At 42.9% G+C, this 14,908-nt stretch overlaps 1 protein-coding gene across 1 annotated transcript in view; it reads left to right on the top strand.

Annotated features, from left to right (window-relative positions):
• Positions 1-14,908, top strand: part of acss3 (acyl-CoA synthetase short chain family member 3) — an 89,087-nt gene that overhangs the window by 44,088 nt on the left and 30,091 nt on the right. The window contains exons 8-9 of the mRNA XM_041216006.1: positions 1,137-1,288; positions 12,242-12,345. Coding sequence (XP_041071940.1) covers positions 1,137-1,288; positions 12,242-12,345 — 256 coding nt within the window. The remainder of the gene's footprint in view (positions 1-1,136; positions 1,289-12,241; positions 12,346-14,908) is intronic.

The raw sequence follows: 14,908 nt of genomic DNA on the forward strand, positions 1-14,908 counted from the left end.
CAGATAAATAACAGTGATTATGAAGTTGCAACATGCATCTGCCAGTATTCAGTGTATAAGGTTCTCTAGATAGATAGATAATCAATACCTTAGTTAATCTTTCTCATCTGTTATCATTAGGTCAATTACCATAGAAGACCTATTCCCAATCGCTATTAGTATACTGCCAAAAATATAAGTCAAGCCACTTGCTGTGGAATAAGTTAATGACCCAATGTTTATTTAAAAATTGCTTTGTCCTACATTTGCATAACATTGAAGTTAAAGTGCATTGAGGACATCAGTGGTCAGATAATATCCATCCAAACTCTTTACAGCTAGCTTAGAGGTACAGCCTTAATCTGAATGTTGCTTGTTAACTTAAATGCCAATGTCTTAATTGCCATATGATTGTTTGCAAAATAGAAGTAAGTTTTAGAAGAATAGAATTTGCTATAGCAGTTCAACATTTTGTAGACAAAATGACTGGCATGATTAGTAATTTCCACACAATTTCATCATTTAATGTTGTGCTGTTAACTTTGTAGATTTCTTAATAACTAGATGCCTGTTACTGTTCTGTTCATGGTCTTCATCTTTGAACTCATTATGGAATCATATTTTAATATCTGAATTCAACAATAAAGTAACAACAGTATAACATATGCAAGGTATTCATCTATTTTTTTACCACATGAACAAGATTCTCCTGTAAACCTATCGACCTTGCTGGCACAAAATGACAACAATAAGAGTACAGCATAATATGGGGAATTGTAACAGTATCATTGCATCAATGCTGCAAATGTGTAATCATACCATAAAACATACCTTGACAAGCATGAGTAATATAATACTGTCTGCAAGCTATACAGTGAGAACTTAAGGATTTTAACCTTTTAATTCTTAGAGATTAAAAAATGGGAAATATTTACAATTCATACTTGGAGGCTATACTAGAAATAATTTACACTAGAATTGCTACCAGTTAGTGATTAATATGAAATTAGTAGAATGCACCCATAGGAATTATTGGCTTTTGAATGAGACAGCTTCTTACAATGCATTTTTAAAAAGATGAATGTTTTAACAGTTTACTGGAGTAGATATTTTTCTCAATCCAACTCTTATTTTCAATTATCCATTCCTCTTTGCAGGGCAAGCCCGTTGGGACCCCAAATGCTGGAGCATATTTTCGTTTACTGTCAGAACATGGAGTAGTAGCTATGTTCACTGCACCAACTGCATTGAGAGCTATTCGCCAGCAAGATTTTGAAGCAGTACTTGGAAGACAGTACCATTTTCCAAGGTGACTTATCACAAGCTTAAAGGTCAAATAAACTTTTATAGGTTTCTTTTACACTGTAATTCTCTCCAAATTTACCTAATGCAGGGATGTTTATATTTATATTGTGAACTTGATCTGACATTTTGACACTAGGCCTGGGCCATGTTTAGCAAAAGTTATTTGGACACAACGGAGGAAGACATTGGTATACATAGGCTCCTTTTTGGGAGTGAAATAATCACAACTTACACCAATTTCTGGACATGAGATCTTGCAGCTCATCTGTAGCAGTGTAATGACCATCACCATATTGGTTCTGATTTTAGGCATCTCAGGTGCCTGAATGGACCAATTTAAATGTATTTTAGAACCTATTTGCATAATGTATGAAAAATTAAGTGGTGCATGTGCCGTGCAAGTTCTAACAAGTTTTCCAGCTTTACAGCCAGTCTGTTATCAGAACTTAAAAATCAATTGGTTTCACTTTTGATAAAAGCTAGATTTCTTTTGTAACAAAGGCACTGAAGCTGCTAGTAATTGTTTTCCTCAAGGGAATGATAGAATGGAGAACTACCTGATTTTTAAATAAAATAATTGACTTGTAACATTTATCATCACCATCTTTAAAATAAGTGGTGGAAATAAATACATCTTTCAGAAAACAAAGTGCATGAGTATTTTGAGACATGACATGTGGTGGGTGTTGTGAGGTTGGGAGGATTGGATGACTTTAGAGCTATGGTTCCCAAAGTAGCACCTCTGGAGTTTTCCTTGTAGCATGTTTGTTGCAGACTAATTGATAGTGATTGATTGCCGTGATTAATCAACAGCTCCATTATCTTTATATCTTGCAATGATCTGGATGGTAGAAAGTGAACAAGATCTTGGTCATTCTTTGCCTACAGTTCCTATATTCAAATGAATGGATTTAGGTAAGGACAAACCTACCTCCCCCAGACTTAGAGTCATAGAGGTCTACAGCACAGAAAAAGGCCCCTCAGCCCATCGAGTCTACGCTGGTCAAACAAGTACCTAACTATTCTAATCCCATTTTCCAGCACTAGTCCCATAGCTTTGTATGCCATGGCATCGCAAGTGCACATCCAAATACTTCTTAAATGTTATGAGGGTATTTGCCTCTACCACTCTTTCAGGCAATGAGTTCCAGATTCCCACCACCCTCTGGGTGAAAAAATTCTTCCTCACATCCCCTTTAAACCTCCTGCCCCTTACCTTAAATCTATGCCCCTGGTTATTGGTCCCTCCACCAAGGGGAAGTGTTCCTTCCTGCCTGCCCTATCTATGACCCTCATAATTTTATACACCTCAATCATGTCCCCCCCATAATCTCCTCTGCTCCAGGGAAAATAACCCCAGTCTGTCCAATCTCTCCTCATAACTAAAATTCTCCAGCCCAGGCAACATCCTGGTAAATCTCCTTTGCACTCTCTCTAGTGCAATCACATCCTTCCCTATAGTGCAGATTCCAGAGCTGCATACAATACTCTAGCTGTGGCCTAACCAGCATTTTATACAGTTCCAGCATAGCCTCCCTGTTCTTATATGCCTTGGCTGATAAAGGCAAGTATCCCATATGCCTTCTTAACCACCTTACCTGCCTGTGCCGCTACCTTAAGGGACCGGTGGACATGCACACCACATGCACATGTCCCTATGATCCTCAGTACTTCCCAGGGTCCTACCATTTATCACGTATTCCCATGCCTTGTTTGTCCTGCCCAAGTGCATCACCTCACACTTATCCGGATTAAATTCTATTTGCCACTGATCAGCCCATCTGAGCATCCCATCTATATCCTCCTGTAATCTAAGGCTATCCTCCTCACTATTTACCACCCCACCAATTTTCGTGTCATCCGCGAGCATACTGATCAACCCTCCCACATTCAAGTCTAAATCGTTTATATATACCACAAACAGCAAGGGACCCAACATCAATCCCTGTGGAACTCCACTGGACATAGGCATCCAGTTACAAAAACACCCCTCGAACATCACCCTCTGCTTCCTGCCACTCAGCCAATTCTGGATCCAATTTGCCAAATTGCCTTGGTCCCACAGGGTCTTACCTTCATTATCAATCTCCCATGTGGACCCTTATCAAAAGCCTTGCAGAAGCCCAAGTAGACTACATCAATTGCATTGCCCTCATGTACACACCTGGTCACCTCTTCGAAAAATTCAATCAAATTAGTCAGACATGACCTCCCCTTAACTAAACCATGCTGACTGTCCTTGATTAATCCCTGCCTCTCCAAATGTAGATTAATTCTGTCCCTCAGAATTGCTTCCGATAGTTTTCCCACCACTGAGGTTAGACTGATTGGCCTGTACTTCCCTGGTTTATCCCTTCTTGAATAACGGTACCACATTGGCTGTCCTCTAGTCCTCTGGCACCTCTCCTGTGGCCAGAGAGGTATTGAAAATTATCGCCAGTGCCCCTGCTATCTCCTCCCTTGCCTCACTCAACAGCCTGGGATACATTTCATCCGGACCTGGAGATTTATCTACTTTTAAGCCTGCCAGACCACTTAGAACCTCCTCCCTTTCTATGCCAATTTCTTTAATTATATCACAGTCCTTCTGCCTGGTTTCCATACCCACATTGTCCCCCTCACTTGTGAACACCGATACAAAGTATTTATTTAGAACCCTACCTATGTCTTCCGGCTCCACAAACAAATTACCACTATGGTCCTTAATGGGCCCTACTCTTTCCCTAGTTATCCTCTTATTCTTAATGTACTTGTAAAATAACTTTGGATTTTCCTTTATTTTAACCTGCCAATGTTTCTTCATGCCCCCTTTTATGCACTCCTAATTTCCTTTTTAAATTTACCCCTAACACATTCTATACTCTAGAGCTTCCACTGTTTTGAGCCCAACATCTGCCATAAGCCTCATTTTTTCTCTTTATCCAGTCTTGTATATCTCTCGACATCCAAGGTTCCCTGGATTTGTTGGTCCCACCCTTTGTCGTTACTGCAAAATGTCGGCCCTGTACTCTCCCTATTTCCTTCTAGAATGAATCCCACTGCTCTGATGCAGATTTACCTAAAAATAGCTGCTCCCAGTCCACTCTGGCCAAATCATACCTGATCTTATTAAATCGGCCTTCCTCCACTTTAGAACTCTGATTTCTGGCCCATCCTTGTCCTTTTCGATAACAACCTAACAAGTCTAACAGAGTTATGATCACTATCTGCAAAATGCTGCCCCGCTGATACGTCTATCACTTGCCTGGCTTCATTCCCTAAAATTAAGTCCCTAAAATTAAGCCGCCCCCTCTCTTGTAGGACTGACTTAAAAAGCTCTCCTTGATGCATTTTAAGAATTCCGGTCCTTCTAAACCTATCACACAATGACTAACCCAGGTAATGTTGGGGAAGTTGAAATCCCCCACTATTACTACCCTATTATTTTTACACTTCTCTGAAATTTGCCTACATATCTGCTGTTCTATTTCTCTCTGACTAGGGGTCTATTGTACACTCCCAGCAATGTGATTGCTTTTTTGTTTTTCAGTTCTACTTATATGGCTTCACTTGAGGAGCCTTCTAAGATATCATTCTTCCTTAGTACTGTAATTGATTCCTTGATCAATATTGCAATACCCCCTCTCCTTTTACCTCCTTCCCTGCCTTGCCTGAAGACCCTATATCCTGGAATATTGAGCTGCCAATCCTGCCCCTCTCTCAACTATGTCTCTGTGACCGCAATGACATTATACTTCCATGTGTTAATTCGTGCCCTCAACTCATCTGCCTTATCAGTCAGACTCCTTGCATTAAAATAAATACCATCCAACCTTGCCAAACTCCCTTGTGCCTTAACTGGCCTGTAATTTCTATGCTTTTCAGACTGACTTGCTCTCTCTTCTAATTTTAGCTGTGCATCTTCCCCTGCTGAACCTCCTCTCAGGATCCCATCCCCTGCCAAGTTAGTTTAAACCCTCTCCAACAGCACCAGCAAACCACCCCGCAAGGATGTTGGTCTCATTCTGGTTCAGGTGCAACTCATCCACCTTGTACAGGTCCCACCGCCCCCAGAAACAGTCCCAATGTCCCAAAAATCTAAAGCCCTCCATCCTGTGCCATCTCTCCAGCCACGCATTCATCTGGACTAACCTCCTATTTCTATACTCACTAGCACATGGCACCGGAAGTAATCCAGAGATTGCAACTATTTGAAGTTCTGTTTTTTAATCTGTTTCCTAGCTCCCTAAGCTCTACTTGCAGGACCTCATCCCTCTTTATTCCTATGTCATTGGTACCAATATGTACCACGATCTCTGTCTGTTTGCCCTCCCACTTTAGAATGCCCTGCAGCCATTCAGTGACATCCTTGAGCCTGGCACCAGGGAGGCAACATACCATCCTGGAGTCACGTCTACGGCTGCAGAAACACCTGTCTGTTCCCCTTACTATCAAGTCTCCTACCATTATTGCTCTTCCCCTCTTTTTGCTCCCCCACTGTGCAACTGAGCCACTCACAGCTGCACTCCCCAGAGGAACCATTACTCTCACTGTTTTCCAACACAGAAAAACGGTTCTCGAGCGAGATGCACCCTGGGGATTTCCTGACTACCTGCCTGACACCTTTCTTCTGACTGATGATCACCTGTTCCCTCTCTGTCTGCACTTCTGTAAGCTGTGGGGTGATGATGCCTAAAAACGTGCTATCCACAAAACACACAGCCTCGTGGATGCACCTCAATGCCTCCAGCTGCCCTCAAGCTCTGAAACTTGGCACTCAAGTAGATGCAGCTGGTGCAACTTCCTGCACACGTGGTTGATCGGAGCACAAGGAGCATAGCACTTTCCACACTTTGCAGGCGGTACATAGCAAGGGACTGAGCTGCCCAGCCATGCCTCTAGTTGAAAAAAAACCCTTACTTTAAGTTAAATACAGTAAAAAAAAAGTTTAATTATTTAGGTACTTTAAATAAAATCTAGAACCTTACCTTTTCTTAGCTTAATCTATTTTAAATGGGAGAAAAACACTTACCCACTACTCACCAATCAGCTCTCAACTTTGTGCTGACATCACTTTTTGAAGCTTCCCCACATTTGAGCTGGTTCTGATCTCTCCACTGCTCTCTCACACTGTCTTGTGATGTCACTCTTGTTATTTTCAACAAGAACTGACTGCAGGACACTCTTCCCAGACTGCTTCACTGCGATGCTGAATGCAGGACACTCTTCCCAGCTTTATTGGTTTGTATTGTTAAAATCCCAGCCAGCAAGAGAATTCTTCCCTCTAACCTAGTCTTTCAGCTGTTACCCTTTGCCAGGTTCTACACCACAGTCTTGAAGTTGTGTGTATTTATATTAAAATCACTGGAAAATCAGCATTTATATTTTGTACTGTAGAATGCAATCCCAGAATTTTGTGTATCAGTTATAGGATGAGATTTTGGCTTCTCTTTCTGCTTGTCTGTTTCTTGATTCTTTCTCAAAGACCAGGTTACTAGTCCCATGTTAATTCAGCTCAAACTGTTCTGGCACCCCATCCTCAAACATTCACTCCCTCCATCACCATCAGTGGCAGCTGTGTGTACCATTTACACAGATGTAGAAACTCTCCAAGGGTCCTTGGGCAGCACCTTCCACACCCTCGACCACTACCATCTCGAAGGACAAGGGCAGCAGATACATGGGAACACCACCACCCGGAAGTTCCCCTGCAAGCCACTCACCATCCTGACTTGGAAATATATCGCCATTCCTTTACTGTTGCTGGATCAAAATCCTGGAACTCCTTCCCTAACAGCACCGTGGGTATACCTACACCACAGGGACTGCAGCTCACCACCACCTTCTCAAGGGCAATTAGGGATGGGCCTAACCAGCGACGCCCCATCCTGTGAATGAATAATAATAAAAAAGATGGCCTTACTTGTACATTTTCCTTATCTTAACCCTCCAAATAATAAAAAAGGACAAGTGTCTAGAGAAGTGCAGTTTGTTGCTCCTCTGACATACTGTATAAGACCTTATTGCTTGCTGTTGACTGCACTGAAGTCCAGATTTTTATTAGCTGTTCCAAAGACAATTTACACCTGGACCTAAAAAGACAACAGTCAACACAAAGACTAATTTGACTTTCTAAGTAGGATATGCAGGATTGATTTGCATGTGTTGAAACAAGACATCCATTAACCACCTTTGAAAAATATATTCAATCCATCTAGCTGTCATGCTTGATATTTAAAAACAAATGAACAAATAAAGTATAGAAGCTGCTTGGCCACAAAATTTGGCTCTATGGCATTGGTGGTTTTGGGCTACTGGTACCAATTTAATTAAAAAATGGCATCTCCACTGCTTCCACCCACTTTTGGCTCAGTGTGCATCAAATGCCACATTGGTGAGGGCATTAGTGTGGGCATTACATAGCATGCTGGAGGTTTGCGGAGTAGACAGATAGTGATGTCAGTCATTGTCTAACACTGAGTCGTGCCACACCTATTTTGGACTTTTCCATTCTAGCTAATACTCTCTCTCAAACACGTGCTGAGCAGCATAAAGGACACCCCACCGACCCCCCCAGCAGCACTATTTAAAGGCACCATCAACAACTTGCAGGTTAGATGCTTATTACTTTCTGCTCGCTTTTGCTAAGTTTGCGGAAGAGCTGTGTGTGTGCTGGGAGTTGATGAAGTCTGCAGTGAATGCAAATGCTACTGCAAGGGCTCTGGACACACCACTTCCAGTCATGAGGCCAACAGTATTGGAGTCCCCTCTGTCGGTAGCATCAGAGGGGGATGGAGCAGAGTGAATAAGACAAGCTGCTCACAGGGGGAGAAGTAGAGGGCTCTCAGCTGAAGGCCTTCCTCACCTAGAGTCTTGCGGGCACACTTCCCCTACTTGCACCTAAGCCAGGAGCAGTGAGTTCAGTGGCTGTGATTCACCAAGTAGGTACTCACAGAACTCTGCTACCTCAACCAGACCTGCAATCTCAGAGCAGGGTGAGGCTGGTGTTGCCAGTGGCTATGAAGGCTACTGTGAATCTCAACTACTTACAAAGGTTGATATCATCCCAGGCTAGAAAAGGCGATAGCCATCATTTCACAGTTAGCCATCTGTTGCATCTTGGAGGTGATGGAAGCTCCATATGCCAGGAGAGGAAACTTCATTATCTTCTCTTTGAATAGAAAGAAGTGGGAGAAATGTATACATGGTTTTGGCAGGATATGGCACTTCCTCATGGTGCAAGGTGCCATAGACTCTACAGACATGGCTTTGCGGGCACCACAATTAAATGCCAAGATATACCCACATGGCAAATTCACTCAATGTGCAGTTGGTGTGCATCCATGTCAAGAGCATAATGTTGATGAATGTTCCTATCTTGAAGCAGTCATGATTCATTCTTCCTGAGCCAGTACGCTGTTCCAACAACCTTTCAGCCAGCATTTTGAACCAGAAGGTGACTGCTCAACATGAAGGGTCATCTGCTATACACCTGGCTGATGGCTCCCTTCCACAACCCAACTATATGTAGCCAGCATTCACACGATGAAGGCTATGGCGCCACGATGAACTTGCAGATAATTGGAGTGGTAAAGTAATGGTTCTGCTGCCTATACTGCTCTGGAGGAGCGAGTGTCTTTATTTGTGGTGGTGGTCTATTGTATCCTCAGCTGCCTGGCAAACAGGAGCACACAGCCCTTGCCACCAGAGCTTCAGCGGCCACCTCAGGAGGCAGGAGCTGGCACATCAACATTATGGATGGGCTGTCTTTGAGCACATCATTTGACTCCCCTTCCCATGAATAAAGCCCCAGATCCCCATTGTTCAAATTTACTTTCCCTATATTACAGACTATCACTGTGTCTTGGTCACAATTCTGAAATGAAAGTAACCACAGAACAACCATTCCATGCCAATTTTATACAAAATATCCAATACTCCATACAATACTTAACTAAGAGTGAGTGTGTAAGCTGAGGCTATGAAGGTGAGGTATGAGACCTACTGAAAGGGATCGTTGATAGGCGAGTGTATGAAACTGCTGGTTCATTTTTAAAGAAATGGCATTTGAAGATGCATTCATTGACCTAGACCACTTGTGTGAGGTCAGCAAACTTCTTTCAGCACTGCACCCAAGTCTCAAGGGCTAAACTGCTGGCAATGACAGCAGCACCATCCTGCACCAGGGCCTTTAGCGTATCACCTGAGAAACCTTGAAGCACATTCTCTGGCCTGTTGTGCCATTCCTGGTTGCTGCTCTTCGATGTTCTTTACTCTTGGTTGCAGCCAGAGTGCACCTCGCCTTTAAGAGACAGAGTCTGGCTTTAAGTGTGTAGGCTAGCTTTAAGTGATGCTGGCCTCGCACGAACTTGGGCCCCTTGCTGAGGCATGCAGCCACTCAGCAGCATGTTCAGCACTGGGCTGCACACCACAAACATTATAATTATCAGGCAGCATGAAGTTAGCGGGAGTAACTATTGCTTTCTTATGAGACTTTCTTAAAAGGGTTCATAATTACTCAAGAAGTTTGCATTTTAGTGCCAACTGTGGCTTTGTTGGTAGCATTTTCACCTTGGAGATTGTTGGTTTAAATCCCATTCCAGGACTTGAACACAAAAATCAAAGCTCACACATCAGTCTGGTACTGTGATAAACCAAACCCTGATGGATGTAAAAGATCCCATGGCATTGTTCTGAAGAAGAGCATAGGCACTTACTCCATGGTCCCGGTCAACAAGTGGTTAGGATTTGGAATGCGTTGTCTGACAAGGTGGTGGATACATATTCCCTTCAGAGGGAAACTGGATAAATACTGTCAAGAGGAAAAAAATGCAGGGATATGTGGAAAGACCAGGGGATTGGGAATAACTGGATTGGTCTTCAAAAGAGCCAGTATGTACATGATGAACTGAATGGTCTAATTCTGTTCTGTGCTATTCTAAGATTCATCCTTCGTTTTTGAATTATATTCTAAGATTAATTGGCTATATTGGATCCGTTTAGAGCTTGTCTATGCTTTTCCTGAATTTGGGAATAATAAATATCCTATCTTATTTAACTGATGAGCTTCCTTAAGGGTCTTTAGAACCTATATGTAATCAGCTGGTGTTAAGAGTTAGTTATTACCAGTCTTGAGAACTCAGCAACTTGAATAAATCATTGTACCCTGGTAACTTGCTGGAATCGCTTGACAAGTTAACAGAGCTTTCAGCCTCCAATCCAGTTGGATATATTTTGTAAATTACTTGCATTTTTATATAGGTCTTCATATAAAAGTGGCTGAATGCCACCACCTCAGACTGTGAAGCGGTAAAAAGCTTCACACACTTTGGTTATACATTAGCCCCAATTTTCGTAGAGCCTTGGATACTCTAAGGACCTTTAAAAATGGTGGACAGGGGCTGGATGTGGAAGTCTCATCCTCATTTCTGACAGCTCCCATTTTTGCTGGTAGGGGAAAAATGGCAGAGCATGATTCACAGTTGAGGGAAACCTAAACTCAGCAGTGCCATTTGAACTTAGTGCTCAGTTCAAACAGACCCCACTTTCACTGTAGCAAGGGCCTAAACCTGCAATACAGAAGCCATGAATATTCAGACTAGACATGAATGCTCTTGAGGAACAGATCTGTAGAATAGTTATGATGTGAAGTTAAGTAAATCCCAGCCCTTTAAAAATTAAAATACCGGCTGCCTGTGTCACTGAAAGTTGAAAAAACTGTTCTAGCAGTTACAATTGCTGTTGTTGATATTCCTCTAAGGGTTATCATTATGTCATTATGAATGCTTTGCTGCTTTCTACTCAGTATAATTATCTCAGCAGGGAATCCTACATTCACAGTTTGATTGACAGCTCAAGGAGATTATTAGAGGATTAACTGTCTTTGATGTGGTGTAATGAATAGTTTTTATAACTCATTAAGCACTTGAGATTTAAAAGTTTTGAATGCCTTTCATGAATGGGAGTATTTTGTGATAGATATTGAGACTTTAATTTTATTTCATCTCAGCATGGCTCCTGGAACCTGCCCATGATAGATACTGGCTGAGTTGGCATGGAGGGTGTATGGCCAAGGGTGGTGAGTGAGTGGTATGGATTGACATTAGGTTGGCATGGGGCTATAAGGGCCATGGGGGGAGGGGGGTGGGGGGCATAAGTTGGCATGGAGAGGGCATGAAGGTGGCATGGGGAGTGGGTGGAGGGGAGATCAAGGTGGTCCTTTTAAATGGCCAATCAGCAGCCCTGTGTCCATCTCCGATCTGCATCCGGGGACAGCAGGCCTGACTATCTCACACCTGCTCCTGCAAAATGAAGATTGGGCCATTCAGGGGTAGTTTCTCCCCTCAGTGAGTGTGACGAGCCAGGAAATTTCCTCACTTGTGCTGCCCGCTTTGAGCGTGAAAACCTGGGCCATTGCCTTGATCTCTTTCGGTATAGTTGTGATAAAAATAGAAAATGCTGGAAGCACTCACTGGGTCAGGCAGTATCTGTAGAGAGAGCAGACAATTAGAGATTTATCAGTTTAAAATCAACTACAGATCCAGGGAATAGAAATAGGCTGGGTTGGCAGTGTCAGGAAAGAACAGGTGTGTATGTGGTAGGTTGGAGGACAGGGATGATTAAATGATAAAAGGCATAATTGTGCAAGGCTTAAAAGGGGATGGCAAAAGGAGAAATAAGGAAACAAAATCTGAGTTTAGAGGAGGTGTAAATGGAACAGCCGAACCATTACTAGTGCCTACTGCCTAAGAAAATAGGTGTGGTGGTTTTAATCTAAAGTTGTCAAAACTCAATGTTGAGGCTGGAAGGATGTAAACTGCCCAGTGCCCAAAAAGAGGTACTGTTCCTGAAGCTTACATTGAGCATCACTGGAAAAGTTTAGGAGGCTGAAAGCAGACAGGTCAGAATTAGGGTGAGAAGAAGCTAATAAAAATAGTCAAGTTCTCTGCACCACAGAGTTAACACTATTCTGTTCCAGGTTCAGGACTTTGTTCGTTGCTGGGGAACATTGTGATGCAAGCACTTTGGAATGGGCCAAGCAAATCTTCAAAGTTGCTGTCCTAGACCACTGGTGGCAAACAGGTAAGAATGTTAGATACCAATAGCTAATGTTAACTTTAGGGCACAGAGTGAACTGATTAATACCAAAACCATTGTTGAAAGCAAATCACCATTAGGAGAGATGGTTCTCAAGAAAAAAGTTCTTACAGTTGTAAATACATTGGAAATAACCCATTTAGTCATTGAGTAAAAGTTAGAGAGCAACTTTATAATAAAATAAATGAATCTACAATATTGTGCCACTTCCTGCTTATAATTTATTAATTAATATTTTGTGTACTGTTGAATTTAAACAGCAAATTCCATGTGAGTGTATCCACATTGGACAATTGGGACTCATCCAACAAAAACACAAAACCATTTGGATTTTATTTAATTTTTAATAAATATCCCAAAATATCCAAGGTGCTTCACAGAAATTATTTTGTCCATCGGCATAAATAGTTCAGAACTGATGCTTGTTTGACACAATACTCCAGTTGAGGTTGAACCAGTGTGTTGATATAACTTCATCCTAACCTTGCTTTTGTGCTCTGTGCCTCTATTCATAAGTTTCAGGATCCCATTTGCCTTTTTAACAGCCTTCTCAACCTGCCCTGCCATCATCAACGATATGTGCACAAAAACCCCAAGTCCCTATGCTCCTGCAGCCCCTTTAGAATTGTATCCTTGTTTTATTATATTGCCTTTCCTCACTTCCTATCAAAGTATAGCACTTCACATTTCTCAACAGTTAAGTTTCATCTGCCCATTTCGCCATATTCTCTTGAAGCATATCACTATTCTCCTCACAGTTCTCTGCTTCCAAGTTTTGTATCTGCAGATTTTGAAATTGTGCCCTGCTCACCAAAGTCCAAGTCATTAACATAGATTAAGAAAAGCGGTGGTTTTGGGTACATCTTCCTCCATTCTGAAAGAAAACTGTTCACCGCTACTCTGTTTCCTGTCACTCAGCCAACTTCATGTCCATTCTGCCACTGTCCTTTTAGTCCATGGTCTTCAAATTTGTTGACAAGCCTGTTAGGTGACACTTTATGAAATTGAGAACTGTCGGCGTGACATCAGTTGTCTCAATTTCTCTGCTCCTCTCTAACCTGTTTCTCTCTGAACTTGCTGCACTCCCTTCTCTCAGATCCAACCCTGACATTGTCATTAAACCTGCTGACAAGGGTGGTGCTGTTGTTGTCTGGCGCACTGACCTCTACCTCACAGAGGCTGAGCGTCAACTCGCAGACACTTCCTCCTACCTTCCCCTGGACCATGACCCCACCACTGAACATCAAACCATTGTTTCCAGGACTGTTACTGACCTCATCTCCTCTGGAGACCTTCCTTCCACAGCTTCAAACCTCATAGTCTCCCAAACTCGGACGGGCCACTTCTACCTCCTACCCAAAATCCACAAACAGGACTGTCCGGCTGACTGATCGTGTCAGCCTGTTCCTGCCCCACGGAACTAATTTCTCGCTATCTTGACTCCATTCTCTCTCCCCTTGTCCAGTCCCTTCCCACCTACATCTGTGATTCCTCTGACACCCTACATCATATCAACAATTTCCAGTTTCCTGGCCCCAGTCGCCTCCTCTTCACCATGGACGTCCAATCCCTCTACACCTCCATCCCCCACCGGGATGGTCTGATCGCTCTCCATTTCTTCCTTGAACAGAGGCCCGAACAATCCCCATCCACCACTACTCTGCTCAGTCTGGCTGAACTTGTTCTCACACTGAACAATTTCTCCTTAAACTCCTCTCATTTCCTCCAAATAAAAGGTGTGGCTGTGGGTATCCGCATAGGCCCCAGTTATGCCTGTCTCTTTATGAGGTATGTGGAACTTTCCTTGTTCCATTCCTACTCCGGCCCCCTCCCATAACTCTTTCTCTGGTACATCAATGATTGCCAGCCTAGCCATGATAGCAAACTGATTGTGTGCACTTCATGATCCTCAGATGCTCTGAATCCGTGGAAAAGATTAGGATGAATGCACGCCTGCATCCCTAACTGAGAGTGACAGATGTCAATGTGATGGAGGAGAAGGGAGAACAAAGGAATAGGTGATGTCAAAATAGAGTCAGACCTGTGTAATGTCCTAAACTGCCTTGGCTCTGCTTCCACCACCTGTTCAGGATGGCAAGCAACTGGAAGATAGCAGAATGGACTCTCAGTATATACACTCCTTTCAAGTGAAGCAGCATTTCACTTGCATTTACCCCAGCTTAGTCTATAGCATTCGTTGCTCCCAATGCGGTCTCCTCTACATTGGAGAGACCAAACGTAAACTGGGCGACCGCTTTGCAGAACACCTGCGGTCTGTCCGCAAGAATGACCCAAACCTCCCTGTCGCTTGCCATTTTAACACTCCACCCTGCTCTCTTGCCCACATGTCTGTCCTTGGCTTGCTGCATTGTTCCAGTGAAACCCAACGCAAACTGGAGGAACAGCACCTCATCTTCTGACTAGGCACTTTACAGCCTTCCGGACTGAATATTGAATTCAACAACTTTAGAGCTTGACCTCCCTCCTCTGTCCCCACCCCCTTTCTGTTTCTTCCCCCTTCCTTTTGTTTTTTTCCAATAATTTATAT

The sequence above is a fragment of the Carcharodon carcharias genome, chromosome 21 (assembly GCF_017639515.1).
Source record: "Carcharodon carcharias isolate sCarCar2 chromosome 21, sCarCar2.pri, whole genome shotgun sequence".
In the NCBI taxonomy this organism is placed as follows: Eukaryota; Metazoa; Chordata; class Chondrichthyes; order Lamniformes; family Lamnidae; genus Carcharodon; species Carcharodon carcharias.